The 18,186-nt window shown below is 60.0% G+C and overlaps 2 protein-coding genes and 1 pseudogene across 5 annotated transcripts in view; 2 read left to right on the top strand and 1 right to left on the bottom strand.

Annotated features, from left to right (window-relative positions):
- The first annotated feature begins 1,027 nt into the window (after nucleotides 1–1,027).
- On the top strand, nucleotides 1,028–4,420 carry LOC118023565 (chymotrypsinogen 2). 2 transcript variants are annotated; one of them, XM_035024768.1, is made up of 7 exons: nucleotides 1,028–1,112; nucleotides 2,109–2,212; nucleotides 2,327–2,406; nucleotides 2,748–2,826; nucleotides 3,172–3,352; nucleotides 3,430–3,563; nucleotides 4,147–4,420. In XM_035024768.1, the coding sequence occupies exons 1-7, from the start codon at nucleotides 1,061–1,063 to the stop codon at nucleotides 4,306–4,308; spliced, it is 792 nt and encodes a 263-aa protein (XP_034880659.1). In that variant the 5' UTR covers nucleotides 1,028–1,060; the 3' UTR covers nucleotides 4,309–4,420. The 2 variants fall into 2 exon arrangements, with proteins under 2 accessions (XP_034880659.1, XP_034880660.1); XM_035024769.1 differs by having other exon boundaries at nucleotides 1,061–1,112; nucleotides 3,172–3,349; nucleotides 4,147–4,308.
- Nucleotides 4,421–4,852: 432 nt separating this feature from the next.
- LOC118023412 lies at nucleotides 4,853–8,425 on the top strand (annotated as a pseudogene).
- An 842-nt stretch (nucleotides 8,426–9,267) lies between these two features.
- Nucleotides 9,268–18,186, bottom strand: part of BCAR1 (BCAR1 scaffold protein, Cas family member) — a 44,566-nt gene continuing 35,647 nt past the window's right edge. For all 3 annotated transcript variants that reach the window (XM_035024761.1, XM_035024759.1, XM_035024758.1), the window contains 5 exons: nucleotides 16,860–17,021; nucleotides 16,574–16,690; nucleotides 14,777–15,868; nucleotides 13,879–13,968; nucleotides 9,268–10,242 (listed from right to left, as the gene is read on the bottom strand). In XM_035024761.1, coding sequence (XP_034880652.1) covers nucleotides 9,730–10,242; nucleotides 13,879–13,968; nucleotides 14,777–15,868; nucleotides 16,574–16,690; nucleotides 16,860–17,021 — 1,974 coding nt within the window. In that variant the 3' untranslated portion in view covers nucleotides 9,268–9,729. The remainder of the gene's footprint in view (nucleotides 10,243–13,878; nucleotides 13,969–14,776; nucleotides 15,869–16,573; nucleotides 16,691–16,859; nucleotides 17,022–18,186) is intronic.

Raw genomic sequence — 18,186 nt, 5'->3', positions numbered from 1 at the left:
GAAGGAGTACGGAGGACCAGCCAGCACGGATTGTGTGTTAGGCCTGGTCCCAGCTGGGGATGGGTCATGCCCTTTCATCATGTGGGATCCATACTACAAGCATCCCCTTTTACATACTTAGAAACAAAACCAGAGACAGCACTCAACCTGCCCCAGTCTGCACAGCTGTGTTGTGCTGAGATCTGTACTATGGAGCACGCTGCCATCAGTGCGATGGAAATTAAAAGCAGCCATGAGATACCATTTTTCCTTGTGTGTTTTGTGGGGCTCATTCTGTGCCTGGCAGCCTCACTCTCAAGTGCTGAGAAAGGGCCCCACTGTCCACCCTGTCGCCCAAGCCAGAAGCCGGCCTCCTTGCCTGCCCCCGGCCCAAACCCCATTTCCTGCCTGATCGAGCCGGCAGCAGCTCTCACTGAGGCCATGGTTCCAGGATGCCACACACTCGATTCCAGGGGCCTATGGCGCCTCGGTGAAAAGACCTGGCCTCGTGTGAACAGGCAGTGCGCGGCTTGCCCCTCTGAGCCATGCTGCACATAGCCCAAGTGACCGCCCCAGATACTTAATGGAACCTTCACGGAGACTGCTTGGCCATCCCCAAGACCAGGGGAACATTCTCAGCCCTGGCCACCAGCACCTTGGTCCCCACACCTCCTTCCTCCTTGACCACACTGCCCAGGGCTTTAGAATAACTAACAGACCAAGTAAATTACTTGTCCAAGGTTCTCCTGGCCATGAGAGAATAGGCTGGGGCTCAAACCCTGCCCAGGCCAGGCTGGTGTCCAGAAGTCCCTTCCTGGAAGAGGAAGCCCAAGTTTTCTGAGCCCTTCCCCATGGCTATCTTGTTTGGCCCCACCTTTGCCCTTGACCCAGACCCAAGCTTGACCATGGGCCGCAGGTGCTGCCATCCCATGCCCCGATGCTAGCCCTGCTCTGGCTCATTCTACGTCCTCGGGCACATGCCCAAGAAAGGGATTGTCACCTCAAGGTTGGCAGATAACAGCTTGGTGCCCAGGGATATAACGGGGAGCTCCCCAGACAGGCACCATACACCTCCCTGACCATGGCCTTCCTCTGGGTCCTCTCCTGTTGCGCCCTCCTGGGCACAGCCTTCGGTGAGTTCGGGGCAAACAGAAGCCAGAAGGGATGTCTCTGCTCCCCTTCAACCCCCGGGGCCAGAAGGGGCAACAGGGTCCCTGCTCCCCATTCAGGTGCACACGGTGGTGTGAGCCTGAGCAGGTCTCTCTCCCCCTCTGAGCCTCACCAGCCCCATCAGCACGATGGGGGTGCTGGGAGGATTGGACCAGACTAGCCAGTGCAAGGCCCCCAGCAGGAGGTGGGCCGTCCTGGGGCTGACTGAGGCCTTGCACACTGTGCAAGGGACAGGGAGGCCAACTCGAGGGAGCGAAAATTCTCTGAACAGCTAGTGGCTCCCAAACAAGTTCAGAGGGTGAGCAGGCGGGCAGGCGTGGCTGGACCACCACAACCCTTTGGGACCCTCGAACCCAGCACTTTTAAACTTGTGTTCACTGAGTCCTTGCTCTGTGCCAGGAAGAGAGCAAGTTCCTGCTTTGCCTGCTTAGTCTTCTTGCTGCTTTTTTTTTTTTTTAGGATTTATTTATTTATTTATTTGAGAGAGAGAGAGAGAGTTTGAGGGAGGGGATGGGCAGAGGGAGAGGGAGAGAGAGAGAAGCAGACTACCCTCTGAGCGTAGAGCCAGACTTGGGGCCCGATCTCAGGACCCCAAGATCATGACCTGAACTGAAATCAAGTGTCGGACATTCAACCAACCGGGCCGCCCAGGCGGCCGATCCAAGTCTTCTTGGATCCTTATCCCAACTCTGTGAGGTTAGCAGCTATATGACCCTCTCTTTGCAGATGGGAAAACGCTCAGAATGGTAAGGCGAGGCAGTGGTGGGGCTGGGTTCACACCCCCAGAGCCCTGCCTCCATCTCGTGCTCTGGCCTGGCCACCACTTCGAAGCCAACCTGTTGGGCTTGTCTGGGCTGAAGCACACGTCAGACTGAGTTGTCCCTGGGGGTTCCTGGGAGAGTGGGACCTGGGTGGGGAGGGCTTGGCCTCCATCCCTTACCTCGTACTCCCACCCCCAGGCTGCGGGGTTCCCACCATCCATCCCGTGCTGAATGGCCTGTCCAGGATCGTCAATGGGGAGGACGCTGTCCCGGGCTCCTGGCCTTGGCAGGTGTCCTTGCAGGTGAGGGGGGAATTCTGCCCCTGAGTGGAGGACACATGGGGGTATTGGCCCACCCGGGGCCAGGCTGGGGGCTGCTGGTGTCCAGCCAGCACTGACCCGTCTGTCTTCCTCCAGGACAGCACTGGCTTCCACTTCTGCGGGGGCTCCCTCATCAGCGAGAACTGGGTGGTCACTGCCGCCCACTGCGGGGTCAGGTGAGGACTCAGGGTCCCCAGGAAACCCCTTGGTCGGGGGGGAGACTCTCAGCACTGAGGGCTGGACCTTTAACTCCTCGTGCCTCAGTTTCCTTGTTTGGGAATGTGTAGAAAATCCAAGTCATGCTGGTCTCCCAAGGGTCACCAGGAAGGAAACACCCGGCATGCTGTAGGTGCAGGTGTTTCGGGGGCAATTACTGATATTTTGCGCTCCCATCTCTGGATCAACAACTCTGAGCATATGCACAAAGATACACAGGCACACACATGCAGTCTGCACCCCCTCGCATGGCCCCACCGCCTCACAGCAGGATCCTCCTTCTTTCTCGGGCCCTCTCCAGAACCTCCCACCTGGTCGTGGCTGGGGAGTTTGACCAGGGCTCCGATGCTGAGGACATCCAGGTGCTGAAGATTGCCAAGGTATGGTGGCCCTGGAGTCCAGGCTTGACCCCAGGGCGGGGGGGGGGGGGGGCAGGCCCTCAGGAGTGTGCCGCCCAGGCTAAGGCCTGAACACCCCCAGATGCTCCCGACCACCCTGGTACCCCATCAGGAGGGGGCAAAGCAGAAAGCAGGGTGTTCAAGGTCTGCACCGTGGTCCTGGGCCTAGCCTCGGGCTTCCAGGGCTGTAGAAGGAGCTGCCAAGTCGAACAGGCCATTGTGCAGACAGAAGCACTGGGGTGACCTGGGGTGGCCTGGTGTCCTGCTTCAGCCCCCCCGTCAACCTCTTCCCGGACCCCATCCGCCGCTGTCCACCCCACCCCGCAGGTTTTCAAGAACCCCAAGTTCAACATATTCACCGTCAACAACGACATCACCCTGCTGAAGTTGGCCACGCCCGCCCGCTTCTCGCAGACCGTGTCCCCCGTGTGCCTGCCCGCTGAGAATGACGACTTCCCTGCCGGGACCCTATGTGTCACCACGGGCTGGGGCCTGACCAAACACAGCAGTGAGCACCCTCCAGCCGGGTGGGTGGGAGGTGGGGGGCCGGGCCGTGCCTGCTGACTGCCCACCCTGCCCTTCCAGATGCCAACACCCCTGACAGGCTGCAGCAGGCGACCCTGCCCCTCCTGTCCAACGCCGAGTGCAAGACGTTCTGGGGCAACAAGATCAGCAATCTCATGATCTGCGCCGGGGCCAGTGGCGTGTCCTCCTGCATGGTATGGCCTCCTGGACTCACCTGGCGCCCCTTCCCTCCCAGCCTGGGGTGGGTTCCGGCAAAGTCCCGGGTCAGGGGCTTGGCGGGAGAGAGGAGATGGAAGGCACACGCAGGCCTCTTTGGAGGGCCTGACACTCTGTCCCTGAATTCCTGCTTGAGCAGTCGCGAAAATGCTTAGTTCTCCTGGCTGATCACCAGTGACCACAACAGAGGGATGCCAGGACAGGGGGCTCTGATCTTGAAACTGCCCTACTGCAAAAGTCCGTTGAAATCAGGGTCTGAACGAATGTCCCCCTCCTCCCCCACTGGAGCAGTGCAAGGTACAGCCTGGGTAGTGGACTATGGCGCCCAGAAGTCTCCAGAAAGAGTCGGGCTCCACGGCCAGGCCAGCACCACCCATGCTTCCTTCCTATCAATCAAACCCGCTTTATTAGGCCTCTATCCGAGGGCCCCTGGTGATGGCCCAGCCTTACAGGGGCACAAACCACACAAGGAGCTACTGCAGCTTCTTTCATAATCCCTCCAGTATGCACCTGCCGGGTGTCTACGGGCTGCCAGATCCAAGCCCCTCTTTCTCCCTGCAGGGTGACTCTGGTGGCCCCCTGGTCTGCCAAAAGGACGGAGCCTGGACCCTGGTGGGCATCGTGTCCTGGGGCAGTGGGACCTGCTCTACCTCCAGTCCTGGCGTGTATGCCCGCGTCACCAAGCTCATGCCCTGGGTTCAGCAGATCCTGGCAGCCAACTGAGTCCCCAGCCCCACCCCGCTGTCCCTACTGACCTGCTCCCACAAAGCCTCAATAAACCAATAAAAGACACATTGATGATGTGCTCTCCTGTGTTGGGGCCCCTGAGACCTCATTCTGCTCCTGAACTTGCAACTTCACTGGGACGAATGGCAGGAGGTCCCTGGAGGGCCCTTTTTTAGTCTTGCTCCCAAGAGATGAAGTGGGATCTTGGCCCCCACCCCTCACTCCTTGCTCCCACCCTCGTAGGCAGCAGGGTCCTGGCCATCCAGGCCCTGCTCAAGGTGCTCAGGGCCCCCACCCCCGGGGAGTGGACAGCTGGGGGATGAGCCACCTGCTGGCCGCACACACCTGTGGTTCCAAGGAACCTTCCCAGGAGCAGCTCCCTAGGGCTGCGACTTTCCCAGGCCTGCACAGGAGTCAGGTGCTCCTCAGCCCAGGGACTCATGATAAGGAAGGGATGGCGAGGCCGGCTGTAATTGGTGGGCTAGGGGAATATAATGGGGGTCATTTGGGCAGCCCCATCCCACCTCCTGAGCCACACGCCATGGCCTTTCTTTGGGTTGTCCTTGGCTTTCTCCTCTTTGGTAGCAGCTCCAGTAAGCGCAAGGTTCAGGCAGGCCTGGCAGCCCCAGACCAAGCCTCTCCCACCCCCGGCCCCCCGCACCCCCAGAAGCTGGGACCTGGAGGGCCAAGTCCTTGCACCTCTCATCACCCGCCCCAGCTGACCCCCTGCCGGCCCCGCTGGCTACCCCCCGCCAGCTTCTCTGGGTGCCTTTCCTGGGCTCCCCACTCCTCCTCCACCTAGAGGTCCCTCGGGCCCCTCGAACTCCACTGGTCATGCTGGACCTGCCTCGTCTTGGCCTCCTCCATCGGCTCAGAAGCAGGGGGTCGTCCGGGCTCCTCCAGCGTCCACATGTGTCCCCGAGCCACAGGAATTCTGCCTCAGGAACGTCTTCCATGCCCGTCCTTTTGCCCTGCCTCTTCTCTCTTCCCAACTCGGGCAGCCTCCTGGGTTTGTGCCGCTCTGGGTGGAGTAACACTCTGACCCCGACCTGCTCCTGCTGCAGACTCAGGGGGCCGTGAGAGCACCAGGGACTCAAGCAGGACATCCCAGCCCCATGACCCAGGACCCTGGGTTCAGAGCGGGATGGAGGCTCCTCGCGGGGCACACAATGGGTTGGGGAGCTAGCTACATAGGGAGTCTCCGGACCCAGGCTTCTAGCTCCGGGCCCCAACTCCAGAGGTCCTCCAGCCTCCAGGACCCTCCACAAGGGCACCAGCTGCCGGCTGGGTTAGGAGGGGCTGAGTGCCCTGCAGTGGCCAAAGCTCCGGGTGCTAGGTGGCCACAGACGCCTGGAAGTGCCGGGTCTCCCCCCTGCCCTATCCACTGACCAGCTACCCTGGCCCTGGCACCGAGGCTGCGGAGTCCTCGCCATCCACCCCGAGCTGAGTGGCCTGTCCCGGATCGTCAGTGGGGAGGACGCTGTCCCCAGCTCCTGGCCCTGGCAGGTGTCCTTGCAGGTGAGGGGAAAGTTGAGGAGGGGCGGGTTAGACTGGGGGCGGGGCAGGCAGGAGAGGGGAAGCTGACTGTCCCTCTCCCCTCTCCCCAGACTGGCTCCTGCTTACACTTCTGCGGGGGCTCCCTCATCAACCAGCACTGGGTGCTCACTGTCGCCCACTGCAGGGTCAGGTGAGGCCCGGGCTCGGGGAACCACCCTCACTCCCTCCCCAACCCCCCTGTCCAGGCACTGCCCCCTGGCGGGAAGGGTCTGGGGCAGCCGGCGGGTGGGGAAGAAGCTGCCCCTACCTCCTAGCTACAGGCAGAGCCACCAGCTGCAGGAGAAAACCCCCACCCTTGTGCCCCCCACTGCCTCGGACCCCCGCTTGGTCCAGGAGAGCAGCTCTAGGCCTGTGCCCTCGCTGCACAGATGGGGAACCAGGCCCCTGGGTCCCCGTGGGAGTCGAGGTCCCCGTGGCTCGGCCGGGGCTTCCCTCACCGGGCGCGGTTCCCAGACACCCCTCCGAGGTGGCCAGAGCCTGAGCACCCTCTGCTACCCCCTCTCTCTCCAGGAAGAGCCACCATGTGGTGGCTGGGGTGTCTGATCATGGCTCTGATGAGGAGGCTGTCCAGGCGCTGAGGATCGCGGAGGGACCGCCAGGCGGGCAGGCTGCGGTGGGGCTGCTCCCCCCGCCCCCCTGCCCGGGAGGAGGGAGGGGCAAGGGGGGCAGGGTGTGTGGGCACAGACGATCCTGGCCAACCCGCTTGGGCCTCACCCCTGCATTTCTCGGTCCAGAGCCTTCTTTCCCAAGGAACAAAGCTCCTTTACAAATACGGAAGGTTGTTTCTGATGGTAAAATTAAGTTTTGCTCATGGTAGAAAAGCACAAAAATATAGAAACTAAATATCACCAATGTGTCAAATGCCAGTTTCCAGAGATTTTGTCTGTGCAACTCCATCTGCGCGTCTTTCTCAACGACCGTCCGCCTGGCGCTGAGCCCTCTGCGGCTCCAGGCCTCTGTCCCCCCACTTCAATCCCCCAAGTCCTCCCTCTGAGCTCTGCCCAGCCCCCACCACGTGTCCCCAGGTTTTTGAACACCTGCTGTGGGACAGGATTATGGACAGCAACGACATCGCCCTGCTGAAGCTGGCCACGCCGGCCGGCCCCGCTCTCCAGCACCGTGTCCCCCGTGTGCCTGCCCAGTGCCAGCACCAGCTTCCCCGCGGGCTCCGTCTGCGCCACCACGGGCCGCGGCAAGACCCAGTGCGGCTGTGAGCGTCCTGGCAGGGCCTTGTCAGGAGCGAGACTCGTTCTGGCTTTTGGTCCGAGTCCCAAGCACGTAAAGTGCAAGCCATAAATCTTTCTATTTCTTTATTTAAAACCCTCTTAATGAAAAACCTACCAAACATGAATAGAGATGAGCTCAAGCGCTCTGTACTTGAAGACGAACTTGCCGAGAAACACCTACGTACCAGCAAGCATCGCCCTCACGAACTTGCAGCCAGGTCCACGTTGCCCCCTTTCCAGGCCGGACTCCTCCCCGGACTGGGGGCCGGCGGCCGTGCTCCGCTGGCCCCGGGGTCCGGGCTGGGAGTCCGACGGCCAGCTGTGGTTCGGGGCCCGGGTCGGCCGGGTGTCCCCTTCCCCGGCGGCGGCCCCTCCTCCAGCGTCCCAAGCGCTTCCGCCGTGGGGCGGGCGGGCGGGGGAGGGGCCCTGACCCCCGCCGGCCTGCTGTGTCCCTGCAGCCAACAAGACCCCCGACAAGCTGCAGCCGGCGGCCCTGCCCCTCCTGTCCAACGCCGAGGGCCAGAAGTTCCGGGGCAGCAAGACCACCGATGTGATGATCTGCGCCGGCGCCAGCGGGGTCTCCCCCTGCAAGGTGCGGCCCGGCTCCGCCACCCCCGCCCGCGCTCGCCGTCCCCGCCCCGCCCCGCCCCGCCCCGCCCCGCCCCTGCTCAGGCCGGGAGCGCGGCTCCTTTCTGCGCGCGGCTCCTCCCGCTCGCTCCCGCCAGCCGGCGCGGCCAAAGCCCGGACCCGCCGAGCAGGTGCCTCGGACCCAGGGCTCGCTCTGGCCGGGGCGTGCTGCGGGGCTCCCGGGGGCCGTGGCATCCTCACGCCAGCCGCCCCGCGGCGGGGGACGGAGGGGGGAGGGGGGGCGCGGGGGGGCGGAGGTTTGCGGCCCACTGTACAGACGCCGGCCGGGTCAGAGGGTCGGCCACCTGCCCCAGCCAGGCCCTCCAGGAGTCGGTGACGGAGCTGCGGCTGCCGTGGGGCCCACATCGAAGGGTCTCCTGCTCAGTCACTGTGCCCACCCTGGTCATTTCTCTGCACAGAACCTGGGCTGGGGCAGGTCAGGGCACACTGGGGCCCTGGCACCCCGCTTCGGGCTTGGGAACAAGTCCTTTCTCCTCCTGCAGGGCGACTCTGGTGGCCCCCTGGTCTGCCAGAAAGACGGAGCCTGGACCCTGGTGGGCATCGTGTCCTGGGGCAGTAGCTAGTGCCACCCATTCTCACCAGGGGTGTACAAAAACGTCACCAAGTTCATTCCCTGGGTTCTCGAGGTTCTAGAGAACCCCCGCCCCACCCCCCACTTCTGCAGAACCCAAATAAAACCCTGAGAGCAACCACACGCCTCTTCACTTCTGTGTCCTGGCCAGGGTGCTGGGGGCGGTGGGCAGGAAGGATGGCTGCCTTCACTGGGGTCCCTGCTGTGGAGTTTAGAGCCGAGAGGGCTGACAGGTCCTGCCCTTTCTTCGTAGAGTTAGAGAGACCGAGGCCCAAGGTCACATACACAAGAGTCAGTGCCAGGAGCCGCACCTTCCTGAGTCCCAGGGCTCTTGCCTCCCCCACAGTGCGGGACATACCCCGAGAGGCTGGGGGAGGACACACTGACTCAGGGCAAGGGCCCTCTGGGCCCCCAAACCCCAACTTGGAGGCCAAGTCTATGTGTAATTCCAGAAAAGATGCTCTGGAAGAAGTCCCACAGCTGAAATAATGAGCTCCTCTCTGAGAGCCAAGTTCTGGGCAATGTCTGTGAAAACGAGTTTCCGTGGTGCCCTCAGTGGGTTCTCTGCCCTGGAATGTAGGCCCCAGGAGAGCCCAGCGCCCTCCTGGAGCTGCTTCAGGCCACGCTGGCTTTCCACTGATCTTGCCGCGGGCTGCACCCCTCCTCGGCCCTGCTGTCAGAGGACGGCTCAACTTCTCTCCAGCAGCCTGGGCTCCCAAGGTCTTGGGGCCATTGGCAGACCTGCTCCCACCTTGCAGAAGAGCCCTGGCCCAGCCCTGTGTCCCAGGACCTTGGTTTTCTCCTGAAGGGACCCACTTTTTCTTCACCCTCCCAAGAAGCCGCCCACAGCCTCAGCCCGAATCGCCTCAACCTGCAGGTCCTACCCCGTGGCATCTGAGAGCAAGACCACACCTGCCCACATCCATGAGCCCTCCTGACTCTCACATCACAGGCTTTTCATTTTTAAAATTTTATTTAAATGTAGACTATTAGTCAAATGATTGGAAAACCAATAATGAAAAATAGTGTTCTAGAGTTTTTCTCCTGGTACAGTGGCGCTTGCGCTGTGGGGGACGGGGGACCTGGCACCGCTGTGGGGCTAGGATCAGCTCAAGGGGTCCTCTGAGGCCATGTGGGTTATGGCCCAGGGCTCTCTGGGCCCCAGCCCCCCGTGTACGCAGGGAAGACCACCAGCCCACTCCTCAGCCTTGGCTCCCCGGGGGCCCAGCTCTGCTTGGGCTCTGGGCAGGCGTGGTCGCATATCCTGCCCCATCCTAACTATGTACAAATCCCTGGACAGTCTGGGGCACCAGGCCCGGACAGAGCTGGGGCGCCTGTCCCCACGCCTGCAGCATGGCGACTCTCTCGGGGCAGGTGCCCTCCTCCCCTGACCCCCATCCCTGTGGTCACCGGCTCTCAGGCAGCTGCCAGCTGGCCTAGGACCCGGCGGAACTGCTGGGTGCTGTGGCCCAGCTCCTTGACCCTGTCCACCATGTCCTGGGCAGCGGCAGGTGACGGGTACTGCAGGGCAGCGGCCTTGGTGGTGGCCACGATGCCGCGCAGGAGGTCACACAGCAGGTTGCTGTAGTGGGTCACCTGGCTGCGCACGTCGGCCGCCTTGGCCTGCCTCGACAGCGTGTCCCCGATGAACACCAGCTTGTGTGCGCTGAGGATGACGAACTTGCTGTGCGCCACGAAGATCTTGGGCGGCTGGTTGGTGGCCACGGCGCTGAAGAAGGCATCCACTGCGTTGGTCAGCGTGGTCAGGTTGGCCTCGCACTGCTCCAGGTAGAAGAGCAGCAGCTCCCGGTCTGAGGGCCCCAGGCTGCCCGTCCGCCCCGGGGCCAGTGGCCGCGCCGGCGCCCAGTTGGCCAGGTCGTGGTCTATGGGCCGGGACACCTCCTGCTCCAGTCGCTCGAACTGCTTCAGCTGCAGCAGAGGGAAAGCACAGTGAAAACCACAGCCACATTGCAGGAGGGGAGGGCGATGGCTCCCCGCGGGAGTGCACGATGCAAGCCACCTCCAGGCGACGGCCGGAGCACGCGGCCTCCGTGGCCTCCCCGAGACTCGCCAGTAACGCCTGCCAGTCTCAGGAGGTAGGGTTCCACTCTTGTAACATTTCTGAAGCCACAAGATGACAGAAACAGAGAACGGGTAGTCGCCATAGTTAGGGACATCGGTCTCTGCTTACTTAGGATGCACTCACTGTGGGAAAGGGGGTGAAGGGTACACTCTCTCTGCACCTTCTGATGGATCTATGCATACTTTGAAATGAATTTTAAAAACCCTACATTTTGTCTTCAACCTATATGTTGCAAGAAGATTCAAACGAGCGTCTGGGTGGCTCCATCGGTTAAGCATCTAACTCTTGATTTCAGCTCAGGTCATGATCTAGAGGTCGTGGGATCGAGCCCCGCAAAGAGCTCTGCGCTCAGCACAGAGTCTGCCTGGGAGTCTGTCCCTCCTGCTGCCCCTCCCTCCACTCGCTAATTAATTAATTAATTCTTTAACCCCCCCCCCCCAATACACCAAGCAGAAAACAAGACCGCTGTCAGCTGGAATCCCGGGTACCCAGAAGTAACCTTTGGTGGAATGCAATCCTGGTCAAGTATCTTTTAGAACCAAATACTAAAGTATTTGCAGATAAAATGATATAACAGCTCCAAAATGCTTTATGGGGCAAGGGTGTCAGATAACCGGATTAGCAATTGTGCGGAGAGGGGTTGGGGTGGGTGAACGGTACCCAGGGGCCTGCCTTCTTTAATTTTATAAAGGTATTCAATTTCCCATAATAAAAACTTTAAACAGAAGAAATGTACGGGGGTGTGCCTGGCCGGCTTAGTTGATAGAGTGTACGACTCTTGATCTCAGTTTCGAGTTTGTTTGTTTTTTTTTTTTTAAAGATTTTATTTATGTGAGAGAGAGACAAAAGAGCATGAGCGTGGGGAGAGGGAGAAGCAGACTCTCCGCGGAGCAGGGAGCCCGACGTGAGGCTCGATCCCACAACCCTGCAATCATGACCTGAGCCGAAGGCAGATGACGCTTAACCAACTGAGCCACCCAGGCGCCCCGGGGTTGTGAGTTTGAGCCCCATACTGGGTATTTTAAATCTTAAAAAAGATGAGAATCTTAAAAAAAAAAAAAAGGTCATGGTATTTGTAAAACTTCAGAAAAAAAATTCACATAAAAAAATACTGACTATTCTTCAAGATGCTTTCCTTTAAACATGAATATTCCTGTTTGCTTTTTAACCAGCAGACTGGAAACACTACACGTGCCTGCAAAACATGCGGGTCCTGGGCACCAACCCACCGTGCGGTCGAAGTCTGCATGACTTCTGACAAAGCTGACGACTCATCAACAGCCTCAACAGCCTAGCCTGTTACCTGGAAGCCTTACCAGTAACAAACAGCTAATGAACACATATTTTATAGATTACATGTACTGAATGCTCTTTTCTCACAACACATAATTTTTTCAGTATTTCTAGGCTACATGGTTCATCTGCAAGCTTTTTCAAACTGTCTTAGTCTCCAAAATACTTTTCCAATATATTTATTGAGAAAAAAAAATCCAGGTATTAAGTGGATCCATGCAGTTCAAAACCGTGTTGTTCAACGGTCAGCTAAATACAGTGTTTTATAGCCTACTTCCGCCCCTAACAATGGGTCACGGGCTTCACGTTGGCCAGTGCGTGTAAGCGCAGGGGGAGAGGGCATCTCCATGACCAGCAGCCCCTGCCTTGGGAGTCCTCCGTGTGGACTGATGTGTCCTTCCCCAGAGCAGGTTCCGACCAGGGGCCTGAGAGGCTGGGACCAGCTGTGCACAGGCTCAGGGACAGACAGGCTGTTTTATCCAAGCTTTCAAGCCTTCATTTAATAAGCAAAACCAACATGGAACTGCCCCTTCCTCATCCCTAAAACACTCGGCAGCAACTGGGGGAGACTCACCATTTGGCTCCCTTATCCAGGGGGAGAGAGCACACTCATTTTCAGTTTGGACTCTGGGGGGTCTTTTCCATTCTTCGGCAATTCTTTTTTTTTTTTTTTTTTAAAGATTTTATTTATTTATTTGACAGAGACACAGCGAGAGAGGGAACACAAGCAGGGGGAGTGGGAGAGGGAGAAGCAGGCTTCCTGCCGAACAGGGAGCCCAATGTGGGGCTCGATCCCAGGACCCTGGGATCATGACCTGAGCCGAAGGCAGCCGCTTAACCAACTGAGCCACCCAGGCGCCCCCATTCTTTGGCAATTCTTAATAGCCACCTAATATTCTACTCTATTAACGTTTGTATTTTATTTATTCAACCAATATTCTCAGCAGACATGTGGGGCAGGGGGTTCCCGATTTTTCACTGATGTGGAAATGAAGCAATCAACACGCGTGTCCACACATTTTATAAGCCTGGATTGTACAGGCACTTCTGTCCCTGGTCGAGGAGTGCTAGATCTTTATAGAGTTTTCCGTGTATATTCCTGTCTCTTCTTCCAGCTTCTAGGAATTTACCTAAGTGATCAAGCAATCAGGTGAAGAGATTTATATTCAGCACAGCACTGTTTACAGAAGTACTTCTGGGAATAACCGAAATGTCCCAGCAACAGGGGACTGGATAAAGAAACGCTGGCAGAGTCCAGAGAAGATAAAAGAGGATAAAGCACATGTCCATTTCTTAAATCAGTGGAGATTCCATACGTGAGAAGGACAGATGATGGATGGATGGATGGAGATACATCTAATTATGAGCCTTTATTCCTTTACTGAGTATGTTCTGTGGGCCAGGCACCTCCTCGGTATGACACATTCTTTACTCAATTCTCCCACTGACCCTGAGATGGACCCACTATGATCCCCACCTTACTGCTGGGCAAACGGTGGCTTTGTGAGGGTCAGGGTGGAGCCAGCAAGCTCTCCTGGCCTCTGCCATCCTTCCCCGTGCGCGGGGGGGGGGTTGGTACGGAAAACCTGACGGGTGGTATTTCTGTGCTGATTTTGTGCTAGTCTGTATTTTAATTTTTTATTATCTTCATAATTAGAATAAAATACCTCATTTCTTTAAAAAAAAAAAAAAATCCCCTTCCTACTCTCAGGAAATGATTTTCTGAAATCATTTCCTGAGAGAAATTTCTACATCTGCAGGTAAGCCCAGCAGTACAATCATTATCAGGGAAAGTGGGTACAACGTAAACACTCAACAGTAAGAGATGTCATGTGGCCTTTAAGAACAATTGAGGAGGAATGTTTAACGCCATGGAACAATCTCGAGATAAAAGCAGATGTAGAATTATCGAAAACACAAGGAGACAGGCCCCTCCAGACCAGGAGCAGGGCTGCAAACTAGCCCCAGGGCACCCCCACTGCCTCGGGGCCTTGTTTCCTGCCTTTTTACACTGTTCTCCGTGTGTTCCCCAAAATGTCTGCCATAATCACTCTGATAACGCACACAGAAATCCAACACTCATGTTGACAGTCAGCGGTTGAGCAGGGAGGGCTGTGGGCTTGGGGGGAGGGTGCTGGGCTCACCAGCGGCCCGAGCCCAGGGAACCCAGTGACCTTGAGCATCCTCACCTGCTGCAGCTCGAGCTGGCCCTTCCCCTGCCGCATGATGTTGCCCTTTTCCAGCAGCTCCTTCTGGGTCTTCTCAAACTCTTCCTTCCCCTGGAGGCAAGGCACAAGGACTGGGCTGAGCCAGGAGCCTGCCAGCGGCCTGGGGGAGCTCAGGGCCCCTCAGGCAGCCACCAGGAGGCACTGCAGGCCAGGCCCAGGCTAACATGGCAAGCACCGGGCCCACAGCAGGGACAGCTTCCGAGAAGGCGCCTCTCTGGGGCCCCTTTCACCAACTGCCAGCCCAGGGAGGGGCTGGGCACACTCCAGGTGGCCAGGCCAACCTCCCTATCCTAGCTCCCATACCAGGAATCACATTCAAACCCTTCCTCTTGGCACACAGGGCCTGTTCACCCAACCCTGACCACTGGGCCTTGGCACCTGCTGACCCTCAACCTGGAATGCTCCCTACTGGGGCACTCAGAGGCCTACCCCTACCCCACCTTCCCATTTCCCGGTTTTCTTTCTTTCCCCATGCCTGGTAGGAAATCCCTCTCCCCACACAGAAGACAGCTGCTTCTGCCCTGCTCACTGGAGAAGCCCAGCTCCTGCAGGAGCTCAGGAGCTGTCCCTGGCTGGCACTGCAGGGCTCCTGACGACACAGCCACGTTGGTCCAAAGGCCTGAGGGGGGTAGAGGAATCGGTTTGGGTGGGGGGGTGCATCTGGCCTGGAAGGTCAGAGAGAGGGCACAGGGACTCACCGAGGCCTACTGGGGCCCAAATTCTCTTTTGGCCACAAGAAGGCTCAGTATGGAGGGGATCAAGGTCCCCATGACAGGAGTAGCAGAATTAGAGACCTGAGAAGGTCAGCAGGCTCCCCCAGGGCGTTCCCCCAGGGAGCCGGGATGGGGAAGGCACTTACCTGTAGGTGGACGTAGTCGTAATCCTCCATCCAGCCCCCCTCACTGTTCTCATACTGCCCGTCCGGGGAGTCCTGGGAGGTGAACTTAGGGGGTGAGGGCAGGGGCCGGGACTGGATGCTGCTGGCCTTGTCGATGGGGTTGGGGTGCAGGGGGCCGCCCCCCTCCGGCCCCGGCACGGGGGCCTTGGTCCGTCTGAAGAGCAGCGAGGCATTGCCATGCAAGAAGGAGGCCAGCTGCTTGGCGTCCTCGGGCACAGCCCGTGAGCAGGCCACCAGGCGGTCTAGGTCTTCGGGAGTGGCCCCGGGGCCTCCCCGGCCACCGTCGAGGGCCTGACCGTGGGCCCCCAGTGTCTGATACACATCCTCCATCTTCTGCAGCTGCCGGCTGAGCTTCGCATGCAGAGTGCGGTCAGAGGTGTGGGCGGCGTTGCCTATGGCGCTGCGGGCAAACTCCAGCAGCTCGTGGACGGCGCCCTGGACGGCGGCCACGGCGGCGCGCAGGTCCCGCACCAGCGGCTCCTGAGGCTCGGCGGCGCTGCGCCAGCCCCCGCCGCCGCTGCCCGCCAGGTCCAGGAGCTGGGCCACGGTGGCGCCGACGCCCTGCTGCAGCCGCACCAGGGCCTCCACGGCCACCTCCAGCTCCAGGGGCTCGCGGCCCGGCCCAGCGGCCTCCAGCGAGGAGGCCGACTGGCTGCTGCGTGTGCTCCCAGTACTGGAGGCCGACAGCCGCTTGGCCTCGCTCGGGGCCTCCCGCTCGGCGGGCGGTGGCACTGCGTACACGCTGTCGTCGGCCGCACTGCCGTCGGCCGCCTCGGGAGGGAGCAGCCGCTCGCGGGGCACATCGTACAGGGTGCCAGGGCCGGGCCGCCGCAAGCCGGGGGGCACATCATAGAGGTCAGGAGCAGGTGGAGGCACGTCATACACATCCTCGGCCGGCAGGGCGTCCGGAGGGGGCGCAGCAAGGACCAGCGGGTGGCGGGTCGGGTCAAAGGGCTTGGCCTTGGCAAAGGCGGGGGGCACGTCGTAAGTCTCCTCACGCAGCAGTGGGCCATCAGGCACGTCCTTGCTCACTGCCGGAGGAACATCATACACCTGGGGGCAGAGGAACGGTCAAGGCCGCCGCCCGCCCGCCCACCCAAAGATCCAGACGCAGCACACTTCATCCCAGTTCATACCCACACAGGTTCCAGCCTGTGCTCGACATCCTGGCTCCAGGGCTCACTAGCTGTGTGACTTAAGGCAGGCGACTCAACCTCTCTGTGCCTGTCTGCTCAGCCGTAAGATGGAAGAACTCGCTCACAGGTCTGCTGTGAGGATTACATGGGTTCATTCACTGTGTAACTACAAACACTTGGTGGGAGGACAGCTTCCACACCACCCGCACCGCCTCACCCTTGTGTATTCTCTACTCCGTGGCAGGAGCTTGGTTGATTTAGGGTGACGACACCCTGGTTCACCCAGGACAGCCCTGCTTTGTGCCTGATGCCCCCTCATAATTAATTACTGGTCCCCTTTCACTCCCAGAAGTGTCCTGTGTTGAACGATAAATCCTGTGGTCGCCTTGCTAATATCCTGTGTGATCCTCTCAAGAACGTGCTAAAGGCCCACGAGGGGCCCTGGTGTAGACGAGGAAGCGGAGGCTGGAGGAGCACTCAATTTCCACTTCTGTCACAGAGTGAGTGAGGGGCAGAGCCGCTGCCTGCGGTCAGGTCTCTCGCTGCCTCCAGGCCTGCAGACATGGGACCCCCAACCCACCCCCAGCACCCACTCCATCACACCCAGCCCCCGACTGCTCACCGCACGGTGGCTGGACAACGGCAGGCCCTTCTCCACGCTGGGGGGCACATCGTACACATCCAGGGACGGATCCCGGCCGCTAGGACCCCTGACAGCCATGGGTGGCGTGTCATAGACCTGAGGCAGAGAAGGTGCAGTGACTCGGGTGCTAGGGCCACCAGCGGAGACGGGAAGGGCAAAAACTCCGCGGCACCGACCCCAGGACCACCCTGGCCAGGGCAGAGGAAGCCCACCTCCCTGAGCGGGGCCAGCCCAAGGTCCCTCAACTCCCAGACCCAGGGCCTACCTCTTGGCCATACTGGCTGGGAAGCAGAGCCCGAACTGGGGGTACGTCGTAGATGTCCTGGGGCCCCGGGGCTAGCAGGTGGCGGGGGATGTCGTACTCGTCCTGCTCCGGCTGGGAGGCCTCAAACACATAGCCCTGCCCCACACGGGTGGGCACCACCACCTGGGGGCAGAGAGCCAACTGTCACCAACCTGTCACTACACCCTCAGGTCCCCAGGGAGAGTCTATGCAAGGGGGTGGTTTCCAAGGGGGGGGGGGCTAGGAGTCCCTTTGCGTCCTCTACCCTTTCTTCAATGTGACGCAGCATCTGGGGAGCACTAGAACCCCCGTGGTTTGTCTGGAGCTGTCTGGCTCTGGCCAGGAAATGGCAGTGCTCTACAGCTGGATGACCTGGAAAGTCCCAGAAGAGGGTCTAAGGGGGCTGACGAAGAGGGTCCGCCCATGACTGGGATAGCCCTGCCTGACACCTCCTAGCTGCCCCCTCCTCAGAAAGGCTGCCCAACACGGGGCCGCCCCCACTGCAGGAACCAACAGCCCCCTCCTAGCTTTGGGACAGACATGACGGTGCCAGGCTGCGCCCACCTGGAGGTGGCCTGCAGGAGGTCCCAACAGCTGGAACCTGGGGCCTCCAGGAGGTGGTGCTCCTGCCCTCCTCATCCACCAAGCACATCCTGGGGAGACTCCGGAAGGCAGGGCCACCGAAGACTCCCAGACCTCAGGGCCAGTTCTTGGGCTATGCTGGAAAGTTGGGTGTGGGTGTGAGGGAGTGGCCAAGACTAGAGCCCAGACCCCCGCACTCCCCAGTACACCACACCCACGGGGCTGCCGACACCACCATAACCCGAAAAGGGTAAGAACTTAGGGGATGCTGGCCTAGAGAAGGAGCCAACACATTCCCCTCTCTGGTACCCTTCCCTGGCCTGGCATCCAGGACAGCAAGCTGCTGAGAGCCCTTCACACCAGCCTCTTCTTTCCGGGCAAGCACCCTGGCCCTGCAGGAGCCCGCGGCCTAGTGGGAGGGGCCGGCAGGATCTAACCCCGCTCAGGGCACGCCTCCCCCACAAGGCTCCATGCTCAGCGCTCTGGGACAGAAAGGCCTTTTGTTCCCTAGTCAAAGGGGATGTCTGGAACGGAGTTGACTCAGGCCCTCCCCACACACATCCCTGGGGGCAGCAGGGCTGGCCCTCGGGCTCGATGCCCCCAGAACCCTGCATCCCGTGCCTGCACTGGTCCCCACGGCACGGACGCCGGCTCCGCAGGCCCGTGTGTCCTGTGTATTTGCAAGCACTAGGTGCTCCAGGAGCAGCAGAGGACCCCAGGCCTGGGC

The sequence above is a fragment of the Mirounga leonina genome, unplaced genomic scaffold, assembly GCF_011800145.1.
Source record: "Mirounga leonina isolate KUSES-001 unplaced genomic scaffold, KU_Mleo_1.0 Mir_180, whole genome shotgun sequence".
Classification (NCBI taxonomy): Eukaryota; Metazoa; Chordata; class Mammalia; order Carnivora; family Phocidae; genus Mirounga; species Mirounga leonina.
This window is presented reverse-complemented; position numbering and strand designations above follow the sequence as displayed.